Source organism: Thamnophis elegans, chromosome 12 (assembly GCF_009769535.1).
Source record: "Thamnophis elegans isolate rThaEle1 chromosome 12, rThaEle1.pri, whole genome shotgun sequence".
NCBI lineage: Eukaryota > Metazoa > Chordata > Lepidosauria > Squamata > Colubridae > Thamnophis > Thamnophis elegans.
The window spans coordinates 22505609-22525490 of record NC_045552.1 but is presented as its reverse complement, the minus strand read 5'-3'; the positions used below and the strand labels follow the sequence as shown (position 1 = coordinate 22525490).

At 45.1% G+C, this 19882-nt stretch overlaps 1 protein-coding gene across 1 annotated transcript in view; it reads right to left on the bottom strand.

The window, feature by feature from the left end:
* Positions 1-19174, bottom strand: part of LOC116515391 (angiopoietin-2-like) — a 35743-nt gene extending 16569 nt beyond the window's left edge. Inside the window, exons 1-3 of the mRNA XM_032227390.1 lie at positions 18772-19174; positions 3530-3685; positions 1116-1237 (exon numbers count right to left, since the gene is read on the bottom strand). Coding sequence (XP_032083281.1) covers positions 1116-1237; positions 3530-3685; positions 18772-19080 — 587 coding nt within the window. The 5' untranslated portion in view covers positions 19081-19174. The remainder of the gene's footprint in view (positions 1-1115; positions 1238-3529; positions 3686-18771) is intronic.
* Positions 19175-19882: the final 708 nt, after the last annotated feature.

Sequence of the window (19882 nt, the reverse complement as noted above, 5' to 3'; positions counted from 1 at the left end):
TCAGGCCTGGGTCACTGCTGGTTCTGTGACCCAGGCAGGCATACCACTACCGGTTTAGCCGAACCAGTAGGAACGCATCTCTGTTGTAGAGGCAACTTTACCGACTGGTTTTCCAACAAAAATTTATCCAGCTATGTCTAGAGGTGCTGAATTCTCTGTCCATAAGAAACCAAAATGTTTGTCCTCCCTTCAAAATTATCCAGATCAGGAAGCTGACTCCAGAAGACGACTAGAATTCAGTTGTACTGAGATAACATGAATTAGCAGGACTTGTCAAGACTGGCTGTGATTTTTCTTTTCTCCATCCTTTACTCTGGTGTTGTGGCCCGCCAGCAGTCAGTGGAGCTGGCAGCAGATTCGGACAGTGAGGAGGTTGGGGAGGAACATGGGCCAGTCCTGGACTCTGGGGAGGGCTCTGATGAGGGCTCTGCATTGGAGTAGAGAGGGGGCCAGGGCCATATGTCAGTTTTCAGCTGCCTTCAGAGTCAGACATCAGTGAGGCAGATGAACAGCTGGAGCCCGTTCCCAGTGTGTGCATGCACAGAGTTGCCAGACGAAGGGAACAGCTAAAGAACAGGGATCGACTTGGGAGTAAGGTCAGAGGTGGACGATGAATGGCTCCTCCCAGAGGAAATAGAAGAGGAGCAAAAGGGGAGTGGAGTTTGCAGGAGACAATTCGTTTGCTTCATTGGTTTGTGTCTCTCCGTGACTCCTTGCCAAGTTTTGCAGATAACAGCCTGACAGCTCTCCAAGCTAGATGAAGTCTGTGGCTGTAAATCCTCCCTTGAAAGACGTTGCTGGATGTGAATGAGCAGAATTCACAGAAAATTAATAAAAGGGGTTTTTGTTGGGACAAGGAGTTTGCTTCATGCTCTCGGAAAGCCTCGGTCAGAATACCCGGTGAGTCAGGGAGAAGATGGTCTGAGTCTCTTCCTAACACTAGCATCTTTTCTGGGACTTTGCTCTTTTTCATTTTTGTAATGGTTTCTCAACATTTCCTTCTGCTCCAAGGCTCTACGATGCCACAACGGCACTAGGATTACACAAATGCCCCTGGATTAAGTGGGGCTTCACTTATTCCTGATGAATGAAACATCAAGTCAAACATGACTAACCTGTTTCTCTCCTGGAGTCTGCTGATTTCGTGGGTCTGCAGAAGAAGCTGTTTCTCAAGCTTGTTGGTAGACAGGGAATTTTCCAAAACTTGAATTTCCAGGCGGGACGTTTGGTTGAGCACCTGGTTGTTAGAAAACCTGGTTATACCAGAGAGCAGAAATAGCAGAGAAAATCTCCTGTATCTTTTCTGGACCCTTATGCAGCATGCTCCATCTTCAGGTGGTTTGACTTCAGTTTAGTGTGTGATTGTAAATCACGACTGATGGCTTAAAATACAATAGGAACTGAAGTAATTCTGATACAAAATGAGAATAACCATCTGAGGGAGCTCACTGGTTGAGCCAGTGGTGCTGGTTCTGGGAGCGTGGCTTGGAGGGCGTGGCAGGGGGAAGGATACTGCAAAATCTCCATTCCCTCCCGATCAGCTGGGACTTGGGAGGAAGAGAATAGATGGGGGTGGGATCAACCAGAGGTGGCATTCACCAGTTCTCTGAACTATTCAGAATTTCCAGTACCGCTTCTCCAGAACTGATCAGAACCTTCTGAATTTTACCCCTGGATTGAGCGCTTCTTCCAAAGATCCCTCAGATATTTATGATTGAACCCCTTGCAATCAAGCTGAACCACTTAATCCTAAATTGCATTAACAAAGGGATTCAATCAAGATCAAGGGAGGTCCTAATACCACTCTATAAAGCCTTAGTAAGACCATCCCTAGAGTACCACACCAGTTTTGGTCACCACGCTATTAAAAAAAACAATGTTGAGACTCTAGAAAAAACGCAGAGAAGAGCAACCAGGATGATATGGGGACTGGAGGCTAAAACATATAAAGAACAGTTGATGGAATTGGGTATATCCAGCTTAATGAAAAGAAGGACCAGGGGAGACAGGATAGCAGTCTTCCAATATTTTTGATATTTATTTGATAAATATTTGAGGGGCTGCCACAGAGAGGTGGGGGTCAAGCTATTCTCCAAATCACCTGAAGGCCAGCCATGGAATAATGGATGGAAACTGATCAAGGAGAGGTTCAACCCAGAGTTGGGTTCCTACTAGTTCGGCCCAGTTCGACTGAACCAGTAGTGGTTTGCCAACTTGGGTCACCGGAACTGGCAGCGACCCAGGCCTGCCACATCTCTGAACCGGTTCCCTGTTTGACGCAGTATGTGTTTTCCCCCCATTACTCCGGATGTTCTGGTAGGCCCGTTGGGCCTGCTTTTCGCCCTCCCCAGGCTCTGGAGGCTTTCCTGAAGCCTGGGGAGGTGAAAAATAATCAAAGACAAAGGCACAGAATGAGAATAATACATCAATATGTTAAGCAGAGGCAAATCTAGACATATTAAAAAGCAGAGATATCACCTGCCAACAAAAGTGCATATGGCCAAGGCTCTGGTTTTCCCAGTTGCAATGTATGGCTGTGAAGGTTGGACCATAAGAAAGGCTGAGTGCCAAAGAATGGAGGCCTTTGAACGATGGTGCTGGAGAAGACTTCTGCGAGTCCCTTGGACTGCAATGTGATCCAACCAGTCAGTCCTAGAGGAGATCAACCCTGACTACTCTTTAGAAGGCCAGATCCTGAAGAGGAAACTCAAATACTTTGGCCACCTAATGAGAAGGAAGGACTCCCTGGAGAAGAGCCTCATGCTGGGAAAGACTGAGGGCAAAAGAAGAAGGGGACGACAGAGGTGGCTGGATGGAGTCACTGAAGCAGGAGGCGTGAGCTTAAGTGGACTCCAGAGGATGGTAGAGGACAGGAAGGCCTGGAGAAACGTTGTCTATGGGGTTGCGATGGGTCAGACACAACTTCGCAACAACATCAACAAATGTTAAGCAGAAAGATGGATGGGTTGACAGCAGAGAGCAAGGGTGGGGAGGTGGAGTCTGCCATCAATCTAACAGCCACCTCAATTATATTTAGCACAGACTGGGATAAGGAGCTGGTTGGTTTCCAGATGTTGCTTGATGGTTTTGTCAGACAACATGGTTAAAGGTAAGAGGCCTCCAGAAGCCAGAAACAGATCGTTTCTGAACTTCCATTGGGCCCATTTTTCACCCTCCCCAGGCTCTGGAGGCTGCCACAGGTTTGCCATCATGGATCTAGGCTATTTGTTCAGTTGTGCAAATCCAGAAAAGCATGAATTCAGGGACCAAGTCAAGCTTGTGGTAGAAACCCAGCCATCCTATTAAACCCCAGTTTTGTTTTGGCACAGCTTCTGTGAAAGCAGCCACTGTGATTTGGAGATCATCTTCCCTTCCGGCTGTCATCTCAGCTTTGATATATTCAGTAAACAATGGTGGAGCTACAATGGCCGAAATAGGCAAACCAATCCCTGTAAGTTGGCAAGAAATAGTCTTGCTCTAAAAAAAAATTATAATAACCACCTGGGATAAAAATCCAGGATCGGCTTACCTGTATCTCTACATCCGTAAGCTTCCGTGTCTGCTCAGCAGTTTGGTTAAGGAGGTTGGTCCCAATTTCCAACATGGCTGCCGTGTGGTCTTGGACAGAACTGAAATGGGTCTCCGACATCTCCATCCTCACATTGTCCTGGATGTAACTCTCCAGCTGAAAGAACATAAGCAATGGGGATTAAATTTGAGAGTTTGCCACAGAGAAGAGGAGGGTCACCCTATTCTCCAAAGCACCTGAGGGCAGGAGAAAGGTAACGGATGGAATCTTGCCAGACAGAGATCCAACCTAGAATTAAGGAGACATTTACCACCAGTGAGAACAATTCATCAGTGGAACAACTTGCCTTCAGAAGTTGTGGATGCAGGAAATAATAGAGAAGATACTGGTGGGTGCAGAAATGGACAGGCTGACTCTAGAGCTCAAAGACAAGGGTGAGATGGAATTCCACGAAATCTGGGACAAATGGCACCAATGGTTAGAAATGAGCAAAAAAGGTTGGGACAGAGAAACATGGATAAGTGAAGAATTGGAAAATATGGCATTAATATTGTACGAAAGGTCGAAATTGGATATGTATATGTACTGAAAGTAGCTATATCATGTAAGGCAATGGTCTCCAACCTTGGCAACTTTAAGACTTGTGGACTTCAACTCCCAGAGTTCATCAGCCAGCAAAGCTGGCTGATGAACTCTGGGAGTTGAAGTCCACACGTCTTAAAGTTGCCAAGGTTGGAGACCACTGATGTAAGGGATTAAAATGTAGGTAATTTGACTGACCACTCATAGCTATGTAATGGATACAGACTGTTATTGTTGTAAGATCCAAAACTCCATGGAAATGATTATGTCAGAAACGTCGCAGTATGTCCAACATTTTTAATATTTACTTAATAAAAACTTTTAAAAAAAGAAGTTATGGATGCTTCATCCCTGGAAGTTTTAGGAGCAGATTAGATAGTCATTTTTTAAAACGCTATACAGTCTCCTGCTTGAAGCAGGGGGTTGGCCTAGAAGACCTCCAAGGTCCCTCCCAACTCTATTACTCTATATTCATATGCTCCATTTGTATTTTGTATTCTAAGTAGGGCTAACCAACCTCCAAAGCATCTCCACGTATCTTCCTAGATATGTACATTACACAGTAAATTTATTTTGGCTTGATTCTTGCATCACCAACATCTTCTGATTGCAAAGTTTAAGTAAAGGGGAGCTTAAGAACTATACATTTGCCAGGAAGGTTTGCTGAACCTTATCTTTTCTATTTGGCACTTCTTTTTTCTTCTCTTTTTAGGGAACTTGGCCAAGACACATAGAAACAATTTCAAGCGATCCTTGATTTATGTCATTCATTTAGCAACCATTCAAAGTTACAACAGTACTGAAAAACGAGACTTACAATTGGTCCTCGCACTTGTGACCATCGCAACATCCCCCCTAGTCATGGTTGTGGTTGTGAGTTGTGGTTGTGAGTTGAGAACTACCTGTTCTTGCAAGATTGCCTGTCCCCAGTCCGAGACTGGGCATTCTTTGTCTCTCTTCAGAAAGCATTGTCACCTGTAGGATCTGTGGAATATCTGTTGTAGATCCTACCTTATGCAACATCATTATCATCAACATTTGGATAGCCCTGATCAGGGGTGGGTTGCTCCCGGCATTACTGCTGGTTCTGTGCGCAATTGCACAAAAATATGTCTGTGCATGCACAAAACGTTGAAAAAAGAAAAAAAATTAAATGTGTGCAGTCAAAATCAAGATGGCAGCCTCGTAGGAGAACCTGTTCGGGGGTGTGGCAGGCCTGGGTCACTGCTGGTTCCAGAGACCCAGGCCGCCAAACCACTACTAGTTCGGCTGAACCAGTCTGAACTGGTAAGAACCCACCTCTGGCCCTGATCTTCCCACCCTTTCACATAGCCTTAAAGGCCCAGCACTTCTCTAGAGTTTCTACTTCTTGGCAACTTTAAGATGGGTGGACTTCAACTCCTAGAATCCTCCAACTAACATCTCTAGTGGATTGAGCCAGATCATGGGATGAGCTGCTGCAAAATGGAAGACCCTCAAAAAGATGTATGTTGGTTGGCCTTAGTTGCTTCTCTTAATCAAATGAAGAGACATTTTGGCTAGTAGTTAAGGCTAGAAAGCAGGAGGTTGTGAACTGTAGTTCTGTCTTAGCCATGAAAACCAGCTCTGGATGACTTTAGCAGTGGTGGGATTCAAATAATTTAAAACTGGTTCTCTGCCCTAATGACCAGCCGGATAGGTGTGGCTCGGTGGTCATGTGACTGGGTGGGCGTGGCCAACTCAACATCACTTATGTCGATGGGTGCTTCGTCTTAGCTGTTAGAATGTAACAAGGGTTAACCGGAGAGGCAGTTTCTATAAGCAGGGCAATAAAGATTAGGCTAGAAACAACACCAGAATGTTTCCTTCCTGCCTTCCTTACAGGATTAGTCCTGTAAAGTGGAGAAAAACAAAAGGAGATTTCTTCCAACAACCAGTTCTCTGAACTGCTTAGAAAGTTAACAACCGGTTCTCCCCGAATAGGTGCAAACTGGCTAAATCCCACCACTGGCTTTAGGTAGTCGCTCTCTCTGAGTCCAACCCACCTCACAGAGTTACAACTGTGAGAAAATAAGAGGAAGAAGGTGTGTTGGATATGTTCACTGCTTTGAGTTATTTGTAAAACTAAGAAAGGCAGGACATAACTAATTCAATAAAAATAGCTAGTTACTTCTGTCAAAAAAAGTTTTGTACTATTCATAACTATCCTGACATTGAAGTAAAGGGCCACTACATGCATTGTTGCAAGTTAACTCTGCCCACTGCTAGGAGTTCGATCCCGACGGGTTCAAAGTTGACTCAGCCTTCCACCCTTCCGAGGTCAGTGAAATGAAGACCCAGATTGTTGTGGGCAATAGGCTGACTCTGTAAACCGCTTAGAGAGGGCTGTAAAGCACTAGAAAGCAGTATATAAGTCTAAGTGCTATTGGCTATGGTCAATTTAGTTTTGGATAATTTGAATATTTGAATATCAGTTCTCTAATGCTGGTTAATGGCCACCTTAAAGCAATTTAGCAATTTACTAAAACTTCTGCTCTCGGGTGTGATTTATTTCTCAATGCAATTTCATACCTGGAAATCCAAGCCTTTGAAATCTGCCAGCAAGCTGAAGAAACAGCTGCTTCTACAAACTCCTGAAATCAGCACATTTCAGCCAGAGAGAAACAGATTGGTCTTGTCTGGCTCCATGCTTGAATTGTAAGGAATAAATTACTCCAGTTAATCCGAGCATATTTGTGTAACCCCATTGCAGTGGGAACATGTGGGGGTCTTTGGAAGAGATAAACCAGACCTGTGAAAATCTTTCCTAGACCCCCCCCCCCGTTAGCAGAGTGGATTATATGGATCGAAAACGAAGCAAGGAAAACCAGCAAAGAGACCTTGAAGGGAATTCTGTAGGCCAGTGATGGCAAACATTTTCAGCACTGGGTGCCTAAACGGGAATGAGTGCGTGCTTGCACGTTCATCTGGGCTGCAACCTGGAAGAGGAGCTGCCCAGTGGGCATGCATGCACTGGAAAATGAACTTCTGGTTTCTGCCACGAGCATGTGCACCACCCAGCCAGACTTCTGGTTACTGGCGCACATGAGCGCATGATAATCAGCTGGCCAGCCGGCATGCTCACGCTAGAAAACCAGTTCTTCCAGTTTCTGGCACTGCCGCATGCACGAAGGACAAGTGATCTTTGCACGCGCATGTGCACCAGAAACCTGGAAGATGACTGGGTGACGCCGCACCAGGGGTAAAATCCAGCAGGTTCTGACAGGTTCTGGAGAACCGGTAGCGGAGATTTTGAGTAGTTCAGAGAAGCGGCAAATACTACCTCTGGCTGGCCCCAGAGTGGGATGGGAATGGAGATTTTGCAGTATCCTTTCCCTGCCATGCCCACCAAGCCACGCCCACAGAACAGGTAGTGAAAACATTTGAATTTCACTACTGTGCCGCGCATACCAGGTAACATGGCTCTGTGTGCCACTTCGGGCACATGTGCTACAGGTTTGCCATCATGGCTCTACTGAAATAAGATCTCCTGGCTCCATTTCTATTTTCTTTTTGGGGTGGGGTCCTTTTGAACACCTGAAGGTTAGTATCTGTCATCAATTAGGCTGAAAAAAACCCTACAACCCGTAGATGGCAACACCAAGAACAGAAATCTCTCAGCTCTGGTCTGCCTCCTGCTGCTCCTCTTAGCTGGCCAGTGATGTAATAAAAATATTTAAATTTAGACATTATTTACATGATCCAATAACTTACGTCAGAAACTTCCTCCTTTTTTGCTAGGTTCCTTCATAATGTTAACTATACATTTCCCTGCACATTCTATTAGCCATACTATTAATAATACATTCTGAACTTTTCTTAGGGATTTTTAAAAATGTGACATCACCCGAAATGACTTTTTTTCTTTCTGTCACTCACTCTATCTATCTATCTATCTATCTATCTATCTATCTATCTATCTATCTATCTATCTATCTATCTATCATCTATCTATCTATCTATCTATCTATCTATCTATCTATCTATCTATCTATCTATCATCTATCTATCTATCTATCTATCTATCTATCATCCATCATCTATCTATCTACACACACACACACACACACACACACACACACACACACACACACACACCTTAGCTTGGTAGTCCAGTGTTTCTCAACCTTGGCAAATTTAAGAGAAGTGGACTTCAATTCCCAGAACACTCCAGCCAGGTGGTAGTAGGCTATCAAAAACCATCCATGGTACTTTGCAATTTAGATTATATGGCTTAATCTGATCTGTGGATTTCAGCCAGTGGTGTCTTAGTCAGCAAATGATGGCTCTGTACAATATGTGAATTAAGATAGAATGGCTGGCTGGGCTCACACCTCTTTTAAATTTTGTTTTCTCTAACGATGGCTTATTCAATAAGCTACAATTTGGTTCACAAAACATACAAAACTGTAAGCCAAGTTTTTTGAATCACGAAGGTCAAATTCATCCAACTTTTAAAGTTCAACTTAAATAAATCGTATTATAGGTTCATGTTTTGTATGAATCCAATCATCGTACTTTGTAAACACAGCTTACACTTTATTAAATTGTCAAAACTGGACCATTATGATATTCGACAAATCAACTCAACCTTTTAACTCTTTGGCAGAGTTCCTGGACCACATTACATCCTAATTTGTTCTGGTCTTACTCTACAAACCCATATTTGCAAGACACTATTCAGGGCTTAGCATGCAATGCGAATCCAGCCATCAAATTTAGTTAATAAATCATGATTAAGCTCATTACATCAATCCCTGCAATGGAAGAATGGATGGAAAAAGTGATGGAACTAGCAGAGATGGCAAAATTAACTGCTTTAAGCAAAGACAGTGTAGTTTTTACTTGGAAACCATTCCTGGATTTTGTGCTCAAGAAAATAAAAGAAATCTTGAATTTGGGTTTTGCTGATTAAATTAGCTCTTGTTATAGAAATGAACGGTACTTATTAAACTGGTGAAACTAAAAAATTGAGGCTGTAATTCTATTTTGTACTTTGTTGCATTGAAAAGTATTGGAAGTTAAGGCTTTGTTTTCCCTCCCCACCCCATCTCTTTTCTTTTCTCCATTTTTCCTTTTCCCAACTATCTAATTTTCTTTGTATTTTATATACGATAATCTTAATTTTTTAAAAAGTATGTAGTCTTGGCAATTAAGACAAGCACGTCTTCATCAGCTTTAAACACGGCACACACATTTTAAAATGGAAGATTATGCCAGCTATTAAAATGCTTAGAACACTTTCAAAATCCGTAGCCTGGAAGACGAAACAGTAGATGCAAAAACAGCCCTAAAAATATCACTCGCTTTTCCTCCTCCTCCTGCTCTCGCCTTTCCTGCCAGTATGTGTACTTATGTGCTGATAACTGGCCAGCTTGTTATTTTAAGAACCAAAAATTCTAATTAAATAACTGGCGTGTTGGAAGATGGAGAGAGGTTCGGGGAATCCATAGCAGGATATTGCCCATCAATTTATGTCAATTTATCAATTTACACCCTGGACATAAATTGTTTCAACCTCTCAAAACAATGCTATAGAGCACTGCACACCAGAGCAACTAGACACAAGACAGTTTTTCCCCGAATGCCATCACTCTGCTAAACAACTAATTCCCACAAAACTGTCAAATTACTTACTAAGACTGTATTACTATTATTATTCTCTTCCTTCCTAGTACCTATCTTGTCCCACTTATGACTATAACCACGTTGCTTGTATCTTTCAATTGATATTGTTTTATTTGTTTCCTAGTACGATTTGATTGCTTATTAGTAACTTATGACTTTCACTAAATGTTATATTTTATGATTCTTGATGAATGTGTTCTATTTTATTCTTCTTTATGTACACTGAGAGCATTTGCACCAAAGACAAATTCCTTGTGTGTCCAATCACACTTGGCCAATAAATAAGGCGACCAGATTTTCAGATTGGTAAAGAGGGACACCATTGACCCATTATACCACCTTTCTTGCCACAGTTCTTAAGTGAATAACTGCAACTGATAAGTTAGTAACATAAGTGAATCTGGTTTCCCCATTTGACTTTGTCAAAAGGTCACAAAAGGCAATTACATGACCCCAGGACACTGAAACCATCATAAATACGAATCTGTTGCCAAACATCAAATTTTTGATCACGTGACCATGAGGATGCTGCAATGGTCGCTAAGTGTGAAAATGGTCACTAAGTGTGAAAAATGGTCATCAGTCACTTTTTTCAATGCCATTGTAACTTTGGTCACTAAATGAACTGTTTGAAAGCTAAGGCTAGCTTGCATTATAATGCCTTATGCTAGCTTACATTTTCAAGAGAGAGAAGCTAAACTCCTTGTTAGAATTGAAATAGAAATGAGTAGAGTAGAGTAGAGTAGAGTAGAATAGTTTATTAGCCAAGTGTGATTGGGCACACAAGGAATTTGTCTTTGGTGAATATGCTCTCAGTGTACATAAAGAAAAATAAAATAGTAGGATAGCGTCCTTTTAAAAATTGATTTTCTTTCTTTTGGAAAATTGGGACTTTTTGAACACGCTGCGGGACTGTCCCGCCAAAAGCGGGACGTCTGGTCACCTTACCAATAAAGAAATCTATTCTGCTCATTCAGATATTTTTCAAATATTTAGGCAGGAGCATCACTGGGCCTACCAGCCTATGTGGCTTCCCAAATCATTTTAACTTCTGCCAATGGATGGAGATGGAGAGTGATTTCCTCGGGTGCCTTTATAGCCATGGAATTCTTCAGGGCTGCAATCTGAAGACCTCGCTGCAGTTAAAGGCAGAGAAACGGGAGTGGGGTAGGTGTGGGGTGGAATTGGCAGGACTTTACAGATGGGAAACATGCCACATGTTCTCACCTGGGGATCCGACATGGCTGTGAGCACTGACAAGATTGGCAACTCCCCGAGGAAATGTTCTCGATGTACAACCACCATTGAGCCCAAAATTTCTGTTGCTAAGTGAAACATGGGTTAAGTCAACTTTGCAACGTTTTACAAGCTTTCTTGCCGTGGTGGTTAAGCAAAACACTGCAGCTGTTAAGTTAGTAGGGTGGTTGTTAAGCAAATCTGGCTTCCCCAGAAGGGGATCACATGACCCTGGGGCACGGTGGCCATCATAAATAGGAGTCAGTTGCCAAGCATCTGAATTTGGATCAGGGGATATTGTGGTGTTTGTAAGTGTTAAAAATAGGTCATAAGACACTTTTTCCGGCACAGTTGTAACTTTGGACGGTCAGTAAACGGATTGTTGTAAGTCGAGGACTCCCTGTCGTAGTGTGTGTGACACACACACACACACACGCGCACACACACACACAGCATCTCCTTCCTGCTCAGATTATTTTCAGGAACATCTGATGCTGGATTCCAAGAACTGGCAGCTCCCTGAACTGTCATCATGAAAATAGATTTTGCTAAGTCCCCAATGTATACTGCTCAGAAGCTGGTATGAAAAAGAGGTGGGATATAGGGGTATTAGTGAACTAGAGTTTCCAGCTTCTTTCTTCTCTGGCTACACTTCCAAGGAATGTACAGAAAGTCCTCGATTTATGACCATTCAGATTAACAGAGTTGGAAAGGACTTTATAGGTCATCTGGTCCAACCCCCTGCTCAAGCAGGAGACCCTACACCATTTCTGACAAATGGCAGTCCAGTCTCTTCTTGAAAGCTTCCAGTGATGAAGCTCCCAGAACCTCTGAAGGCAACTTGTGTTCCATGGGTTGATTGTTCTCACTCTCAGAAAATTCCTCCTCATTTCTAGGTTGAATCTCTCCTTGTTCCGTTTCCATCCATTATTCCTTTTCTGCCCTTCAGGTGTTTTGGGAAATGATTTGACCCCCCTCCTCTCTGTGGCATCCCCTCAAATACTGGAAGACTGCTATCATGTTTTCCCTGGTCCTTCTCTTCACTAGACTAGCCATGCCTAGTTCCTGCAACCCTTCATCGTATGTTTTAGCCTCCAGTCCCCTAATCATCCTGGTTGCTCTTCTCTGCACTCTTTTTAGAATCTCAACATCTTTTTTATAGTGTGGTGACCAAAACTGGATGCAGTACTCTAGGTGTGGTCTTACTAGGGCTTTATAGAGTGGTATTAGTACCTCCCTTGATCTTGATTGTATCCCTCTGTTAATGCAATCTAGGATTGCATTGGCTTTTTTGGCTGCCCCTGCACACTGCTGGCTCATATTTAGCTGGTTGTCCACTAAGATTCCAAGATTCCTTTCACAGTCACTGCTGTTAAGCCTGGTTTCACCTAGTTTGTATATGCACTTTTGGTTTCATTTAGAATCTGTTTGCAGTTATGACGTTGCTGGGAAAAAGTGACATACGATCAGTCCCCGCCCTAAGCATCGCAATCTCCCAATGGTCAAAATTTGGTGGCTTGTCAACCAGCATTGTATCTACAACGGTTGCAGCATCCCGAGGTCCTATGATGACCATTTTCAACCTTCACAGCCGCTTGTGACAAGCAAAGTCAATGGGGAACTGTGTGATTCATTTAACAACTACAGCAAAAAGGTTGCAAAATCGTGCATTGTCCTGTGATGCCTCGCTTAATGACCACACTGCTTAATGATGAATTCTCCAGTACAGGTAGTCCTTGACCTATGACTGCAATGGAGCCCACAATTGATGTTGCTAAATGAGAAATTTGTTAAGTGAGTTTTGCTCCACTTTATGACTTATCTTGCCCCAGTTTTTTAAGCGAATTGCTGCAGTTGTTAAAATTAGTAACACCGCTGTTAAGTGAATCTGGCTTCCCCATGGACTTTGCTTGACTGAAGGTTGCAAAAGAGGATCGCATGACCCCAGGAAACTGCAACCGTCATAAATGTGAACCCGTCGTCAAGCCTCTGAATGTAAACCATATGATCACAGAGATGCTGCAATGGTCATAAGTGCCGTTGTAACTTCGGTCACTAAATGAACTGTTGTAAGTCGATGACAACCTGTACCTATCTGTGATCATAAGTTGAGGACCAAAATCTTAAGGGGCCTAAATTGTTATGCCAACAAAGTACAGCAATGACACACATACTAGATCTGGAGCAGAGGTGGGTTGCTCCCAGTTTGGCCCGATTTAGCCAAACCAGTAGTGGAATTCAGGCTGGCCATGCCCCCAAACCGGTTCCCTCCCCGGCTCCCTCCCCGCCGCCATTTTGGTTTTTAATGAGTGCGCTGTGCAGTTCACTGTAAATTGTTCTGCGCATGTGTGAAGAACAATTTACACTCAAAAGCGCATGCATGCACAACGCGCATTGCACACGGGTTGCGAACCGGTAGTAAAACCAGGAGCAACCCATCCCTGATCTGGAGACTCTTTGTCCAACTCAATTCTAAGTAACACACAACTCTCTTGCACCTCTGTCACGCACTAATTTTGAAGGGACAAAAAAAATCTTGGCCACCAAAATTATCCAGACGACAACTTTTCGATGCTTCTTCCTGGCCCCACACATCCCTCAAAGCCATAATATGGTTTGCTGGATTGAAGTTAATATAATAGGAACTCCCATCACCATGCCCATTTAATGACATGCATGAGCAACCTCTGCCAAAAATTTATAGTTTGCCTTTTCTATTTAATAGTTTTCTGGGTTTTCTGCTATTCAGTATCAAAACTGTAGGAGAATTTTTTTTTTGAAAAGCCAAGAAAATTCCCTTCCATGTAACAGGGAGAGAAATGAAGATCCCAGCACTTTTGTGATAATCCCACCCACCCATTTTGGATCACCATTCCTCCCAATGAATTCTCCCCGCTCCTCAACAGCAAAGTCTATTCACACAAATATATTCCACCCGTGCCTTAGGGTGAGGAAGCGAGTCCCTTGTGGTGGTTCAGCCCAAACTGATTAAAATTAAAGCCATCAGACTTAATGACACAAGAGTATTAACAACAACAAGAAGAACCACAATTTGATTTGATTTGATTTGATTGACAATAAAGGTTTAAGGATCAGAAGTTTGGTTTGAGTCACCCATTGCAATAAAACAAACTGCACCAAGAAAGGAGAATATTTGGAGCTTAGGGTAGAAATGAGGGGTCCTTGCTGCTCTCTGAGCTTGCAGACATTTCATTACCAAACTAGGTAACATCATCAGTACTGGTAAGGAGTGTGCTATTTGCTGTCAAACCAAAATGGGATTTGTTTGGTTTTAGTTTAGTACACTGCACGAAGCCACCTATTTAAGCATGTCCCTAGAGACAATCAATCTGGTGTAGTATTTTAAGGCACCAGGCTAGAAACCCAGAGACTATGAGTTCTGGTCCTGCCTTAGGCAGAAAACTGGCTGGATAACTTCAGGCCAATCACCAGGACACTGAGTTCTATCCTACCTTAGGCATTACAGCTGGTTGGATGACTTTGGAGGTCCGATAAATCCGAACCGAACCGAGCACTTTTAACAACCTGCACCAAGGATTACATCAGGGCATTTAGGGCAGCAAAGAGATCTTATATTGCCACCTTGGTTGCGTCCGCCGAGTCTCGTCCAGCCGCCCTGTTTAGGATAACCCGCTCCCTCTTAAATAAGAGGGATACGGGGGACCCCTTGCAGGGTAGGGCTGAAGATTATGCCCAGTTCTTGGCGGACAAAGTTGCTCGGTTTCGGTCGGATTTGGACTCCACCTTTGCAGAACCAGCCGAGGCACGAGAGGACGATTTGGTTGACCATCGCTGGGTTGAGTTTCAGGATGTTACTCCCGGGGACGTGGACAAGGCCATGAGGGCTGTGAGCGCCTCCACCTGTGTACTGGACCCGTGTCCCTCCTGGCTGGTTGCTAACAGCAGGGAGGTGACACGGGGCTGGATCCAAGCGGTTATTACCGCCTCGCTTCGGGAGGGGCACTTCCCCGCCGCACTTAAAACGGCGGTGGTGAGACCCCTCCTGAAGAAACCATCTTTGGATCCAGCCGTACTTAACAACTACCGTCCAGTCTCCAACCTCCCCTTTATTGGGAAGGTTGTTGAGAAGGTGGTGGCCTACCAGCTCCAGCGGTCCTTGGAGGAAGCCGATTACCTGGACCCCTTCCAGTCCGGCTTCAGACCTGGTTACAGCACAGAAACCGCTTTGGTCGCATTGACCGATGATCTCTGGAGAGCCAGGGATGGAGGCCATGCCTCCATCTTGGTTCTCCTCGACCTCTCGGCGGCTTTCGATACCATCGACCATGGTATTCTTCTGCGACGACTGCGGGAGGTGGGGGTGGGAGGCACTGTTTTGCAGTGGTTCTCCTCCTACCTCTCGGACAGGTCGCAGTCGGTGTTGGTCGGGGGTCAGAGATCGACCACGAGGCCCCTATCATATGGGGTGCCGCAGGGGTCGGTCCTGTCCCCCGTACTATTTAACATCTACATGAAACCGCTGGGCAAGATCATTCGGAGGCACGGGATAAGATACCACCAATATGCGGACGATACGCAGCTGTATCTGTCCGCCCCGTGCCAACTCAATGAAGCGGTGGACGTGATGAGCCGGGGTCTTGAAGCCGTTAGGGACTGGATGCGGGCTAACAAGCTTGTACTCAACCCAGAAAAGACCGAGTGGCTGTTGTGTTTCCCTCCCAAAAATTTGGTTAGTGTTCCAACGCTCAGGCTGGGGGGCCAAAATTTACACCCCTCAGACAGGGTTCGCAACTTGGGAGTCCTCCTGGATCCACAGCTGACCTTTGATCACCACCTGTCGGCTGTGACCAGGGGGGCATTTGCCCAGGTTCGCCTGGTGCGCCAGTTGCGACCCTACCTGAATCGGGAGGCTCTCACAACAGTCACTCGCGCCCTCGTGACCTCTAGGCTGGAATACTGCAACGTGCTCTACATGGGGCTGCCCTTGAAGAGCATCCGGCGGCTTCAGCTAGTCCAGAATGCGGCCGCGCGAGTGATCGTGGGTGCACCTCGGTTCGCCCACATAACACCTATCCTCCGCAAGCTGCACTGGCTACCTGTTGATCTCCGTGTGCGCTTCAAGGTGCTTCTTACTACCTATAAAGCCCTTCATGGTAGTGGATCTGCGTACTTGGGAGACCGCCTCCTGCCAATTACCTCCTCTCGACCCATAAGATCCCACAGATTAGGCCTCCTCCGAGTGCCATCTGCCAGCCAGTGCCGGCTGGCAACTACGCGGAGGAGAGCCTTTTCTGTAGCAGCTCCGACCCTCTGGAACGATCTCCCCGTGGAGATTCGTACCCTCACCACCCTTCAGACCTTCTGCACAGCCCTCAAGATCTGGCTATCCCGCCAGGCCTGGGGGTAAAGACCATAGTTTGCCCCCGCCCGAATGTTGAATGAATGTTGTTTGATTTTAACTACATACTGTGTTTTTATGTTATTGTACGTCTTCCCCTCCCATAAGTTGTTAGCCGCCCTGAGTCCCCTCAGGGAAAAGGGCGGCCTATAAATAAACGCAACTGAACTGAACTGACTTTGGCTGGATACTCTCTCTTAAGCCCAACTCACCTCAAAAGATTGTTTGGGGGGGGGGTGTTGGGAGAGGAAAGAGCATTAGTATGTTTGCTGCCTTAATTAACTTATAAAGTTGGGATAACAGAATAAAAGAGTTGGAAGGGACCTTGGAGGTCTTCTAGTCCAACCCCCTGCTCAAGCAGGAGACTCTATTCCCTTTCAGACAAATATTTGTCCAGTCTCTTCTTAAAAATCTCCAGTATTGGAGCACCCACAACTTCTGGAGGCAAGTCATTCTTAGTTCTTAGATAAAATTCTAATCAATCAAATAGAAAAATAAATACTGACTCATTTGCCATTGGTCTGCACAGCATCCTAAGTCATAAATCCTTACAAACTGTTATGGCACCGGACTCAGAATACGTTAAACCACAAGCAAGCTGCTGTTAAACCTGCAAAACAAATGTGCCAGTCAGCGTAGTCGCTTTTCACAGCCTGTTGCTTTTCTTGCAAGGCTTCAGTGCAGTGCAGATAAAGGACATCCATCTCTCTCTCTCTCTCTCTCTCTCTCTCTCTCTCTCTCTCTCTCTCTCTCTCTCTCTCTCTCTCTCTCTCTCTCTCTCTCTCTCTCTCTCTCTGTCTCTCTCTCTGTCTCTCTGTCTCTCTGTCTGTCTTCCCTGGGCCACACTTGCAAAGAGACCAGCACGGCACAGTCCTGAGACCTCCACCAAAGAAAGACCTTACCTTAGATATTTATCTTAGACTCCAACCAGTGAAAGTCCTTCCTACATTCACACATACCAGGTAAACCCTGATTGTCATGAATCCATTTCCAGTCCCTCCCTCTGTCAAGGACCTAGGAGTACTCATTTCAAAAGATCTAAGCCCCAGAACTCACTGTAGCAGCATTGCCGAAAACGCATTAAGAGTTGTTAATCTAATTTTGCGAAGCTTCTTCTCCAGTAACATTGCACTGCTAACTAGGCCATACAAAACCTTTGCCAGACCAATCCTCGAACACAGCTGGTCTGCCTGGAATCCACACTGTATATCGGACATTAATACAATTGAGCAGGTCTGGGGGTATTTCACGAGAAGAATGCTCCACTCCTCTGCTCGCAATAGAATCTCTTGTGCCACCAGGCTTGAAATTTTGGACCTGGACAACCTAAAACTGTGCCGCCTTCAGTCTAATGAGAAAGACACTCATTATAATTCTAAGCATAGTACACAAAATTGTCTGCTACAACGTCCTACTTGTCAACAACTACTTCAGCTTCAACTGCAATAATACATGGGAAGACGATTGATACAAACTCAAGGCAAACCGCTCTAAACTCGATTGCAAAAAAAAAGACTTCAGCAACAGAGTGGTCAATGCCTGGAATGTTCTACCTGGCTCTGTTGTTACATCCTCAAATCCCTAAAACTTTAACCTTAAGCTGTCTACCGTGGACCTCACCCCATTCCTAAGAGGTCTGTAAAGGGGTGTGCATAAGCGCACCAGCGTGCCTTCCGTCTTGGTCCCCATTTATTTGTACTCATTTCTTTTTCTTTTTTTTTCTTTTTTCTTTTCCCAGTAATAAACATACATAATTTGTGGACCTTGCATTGACTGGGTCAAATCTTTTTTGGACAATATTAACAGTAATAATACAAATAGTATATGAAATTTTTATCTTCCAACTTCGACAATATTTATCTCATTTCATATTTCTTTTACAATTCCCCATTTATTCATTTAAACATAAATAACCTTTCTTTGCGCCCCTATATTTGTTATCCCTTCCTAGATATTGTCCTTTAATATTATGAAAATCACTCATTATTCCACCATAGCTTCAATGTTCCAAATGTGTGGAATGACTAATCACACCTATTTGTACTTGTTTCTTATGTATATACATATGTATACCTGCTTCTATGTTTATATATTTATGCTTAGACTGGTTTTTTTCCCCTCATACATACTTGACAAACCAAAACAAATAAAATGAAAATAAAATAAATTTCTTGGCTATTGCACCAGACATGGACTGTTGTGAGTTGACCCCATGCTTTTCACGTGTCCACCCACACCCCACAGCCCAACCGAGTGCAGTGAATGCATACAACAAACAAACACACACACACACCCCTTCCTCCCTCCCCAGCGCCCCCCTCAATCCCCAGGGGCTGATCCCTGCACCTTTTGCCCCGCTCCTTCGGCCTTAGCACCCTCGCCCTTCCCTCCTCCCCACCTTCTGCAGCCACTGGGTGTTGTTCTCCATGACGGTCTCCAGCTGTTGCAGCCGCTGGACGGGCCACTGGGCTTCGGCCAAGGGCGGCGCATCTCTCTGGAGCGAGTTGGACACTTGGAACGGGGGAGCGGCGGCGGCAGGCGCCGGGGCATCGCAGCCCCCCAGCTCGGGCAGCAGGAAGGTGTAGGTGCAGGATCCGTGTTGCAGGCGATGCGGAGAGCGCTCCGGGGACCCCTTGCCCAGCACCCCCGGCTGCATCCCTGCCAAGGCGGGCAGCAAGAGATACGCCAGGACCTTCCAGCTTCCCATCCTGACTTTCTTCGGTGGGACCTGTCGCAAAACCTGCTCCGGGCTTGCAGTGGGCTCTGGTTTGCCGGACGTCCCGCGGTCTCTGGCTCCCCGCCTCCTGTGGGCAACGGGAGGATGGTGGGGGCTTGGAGCCCTCCCACCCTCTCCTGGCCTCCGCCTCTTCCCGCCCCCTCCGTCCCTTTTGCCCCCCTGCTGGCTTTTTGGAAGCCCGCCCGAGTCGCTTTGCTGGCCGAATGGAGCTGCGGGACCCGCTTCGCAGAAGAGCGTTTGAGGGTCAAATCCGCGCGCTCCCAAGTCAACCAACCGGCTGGGACCTTCCCGCCACGTTCCAAACAGCGGGTGCCTGGCAGGCTGGACCGGTCAGGGAACGTCGGGAAGTCAGGATGTGGCTGCGCGGAAATTTTCCGGAGTTTGGGGATAATGAAGAAACTTGAGAATCATCCTCTCCCCATGGGGCGTGAGGACAGGACACGATAGGATAGGAATAAGGAAAGAATGAATAGAAATGGAAATGGAATGGAATAAGGAAAGAATGAATAGAATAGAATAGAATAGAATGGCATGGCATGGCATGGTTTAGCATAGAATTAGAATAGAATATAATAGAAGAGGAATAGGAATAGGAATAGGAATAGCATGGCATGGCATAGCATAGCATAGCATAGCATAGCATAGCATAGAACAGAACAGAACAGAACAGAATAGAATAAAATAGAATAGTTGGAAGTGACCTTGGAGGTCTTCTAGTCCAACCCCCTGCTTAGGCAGGAAACCCTACACCACTTCAGACAAATGTTATCCA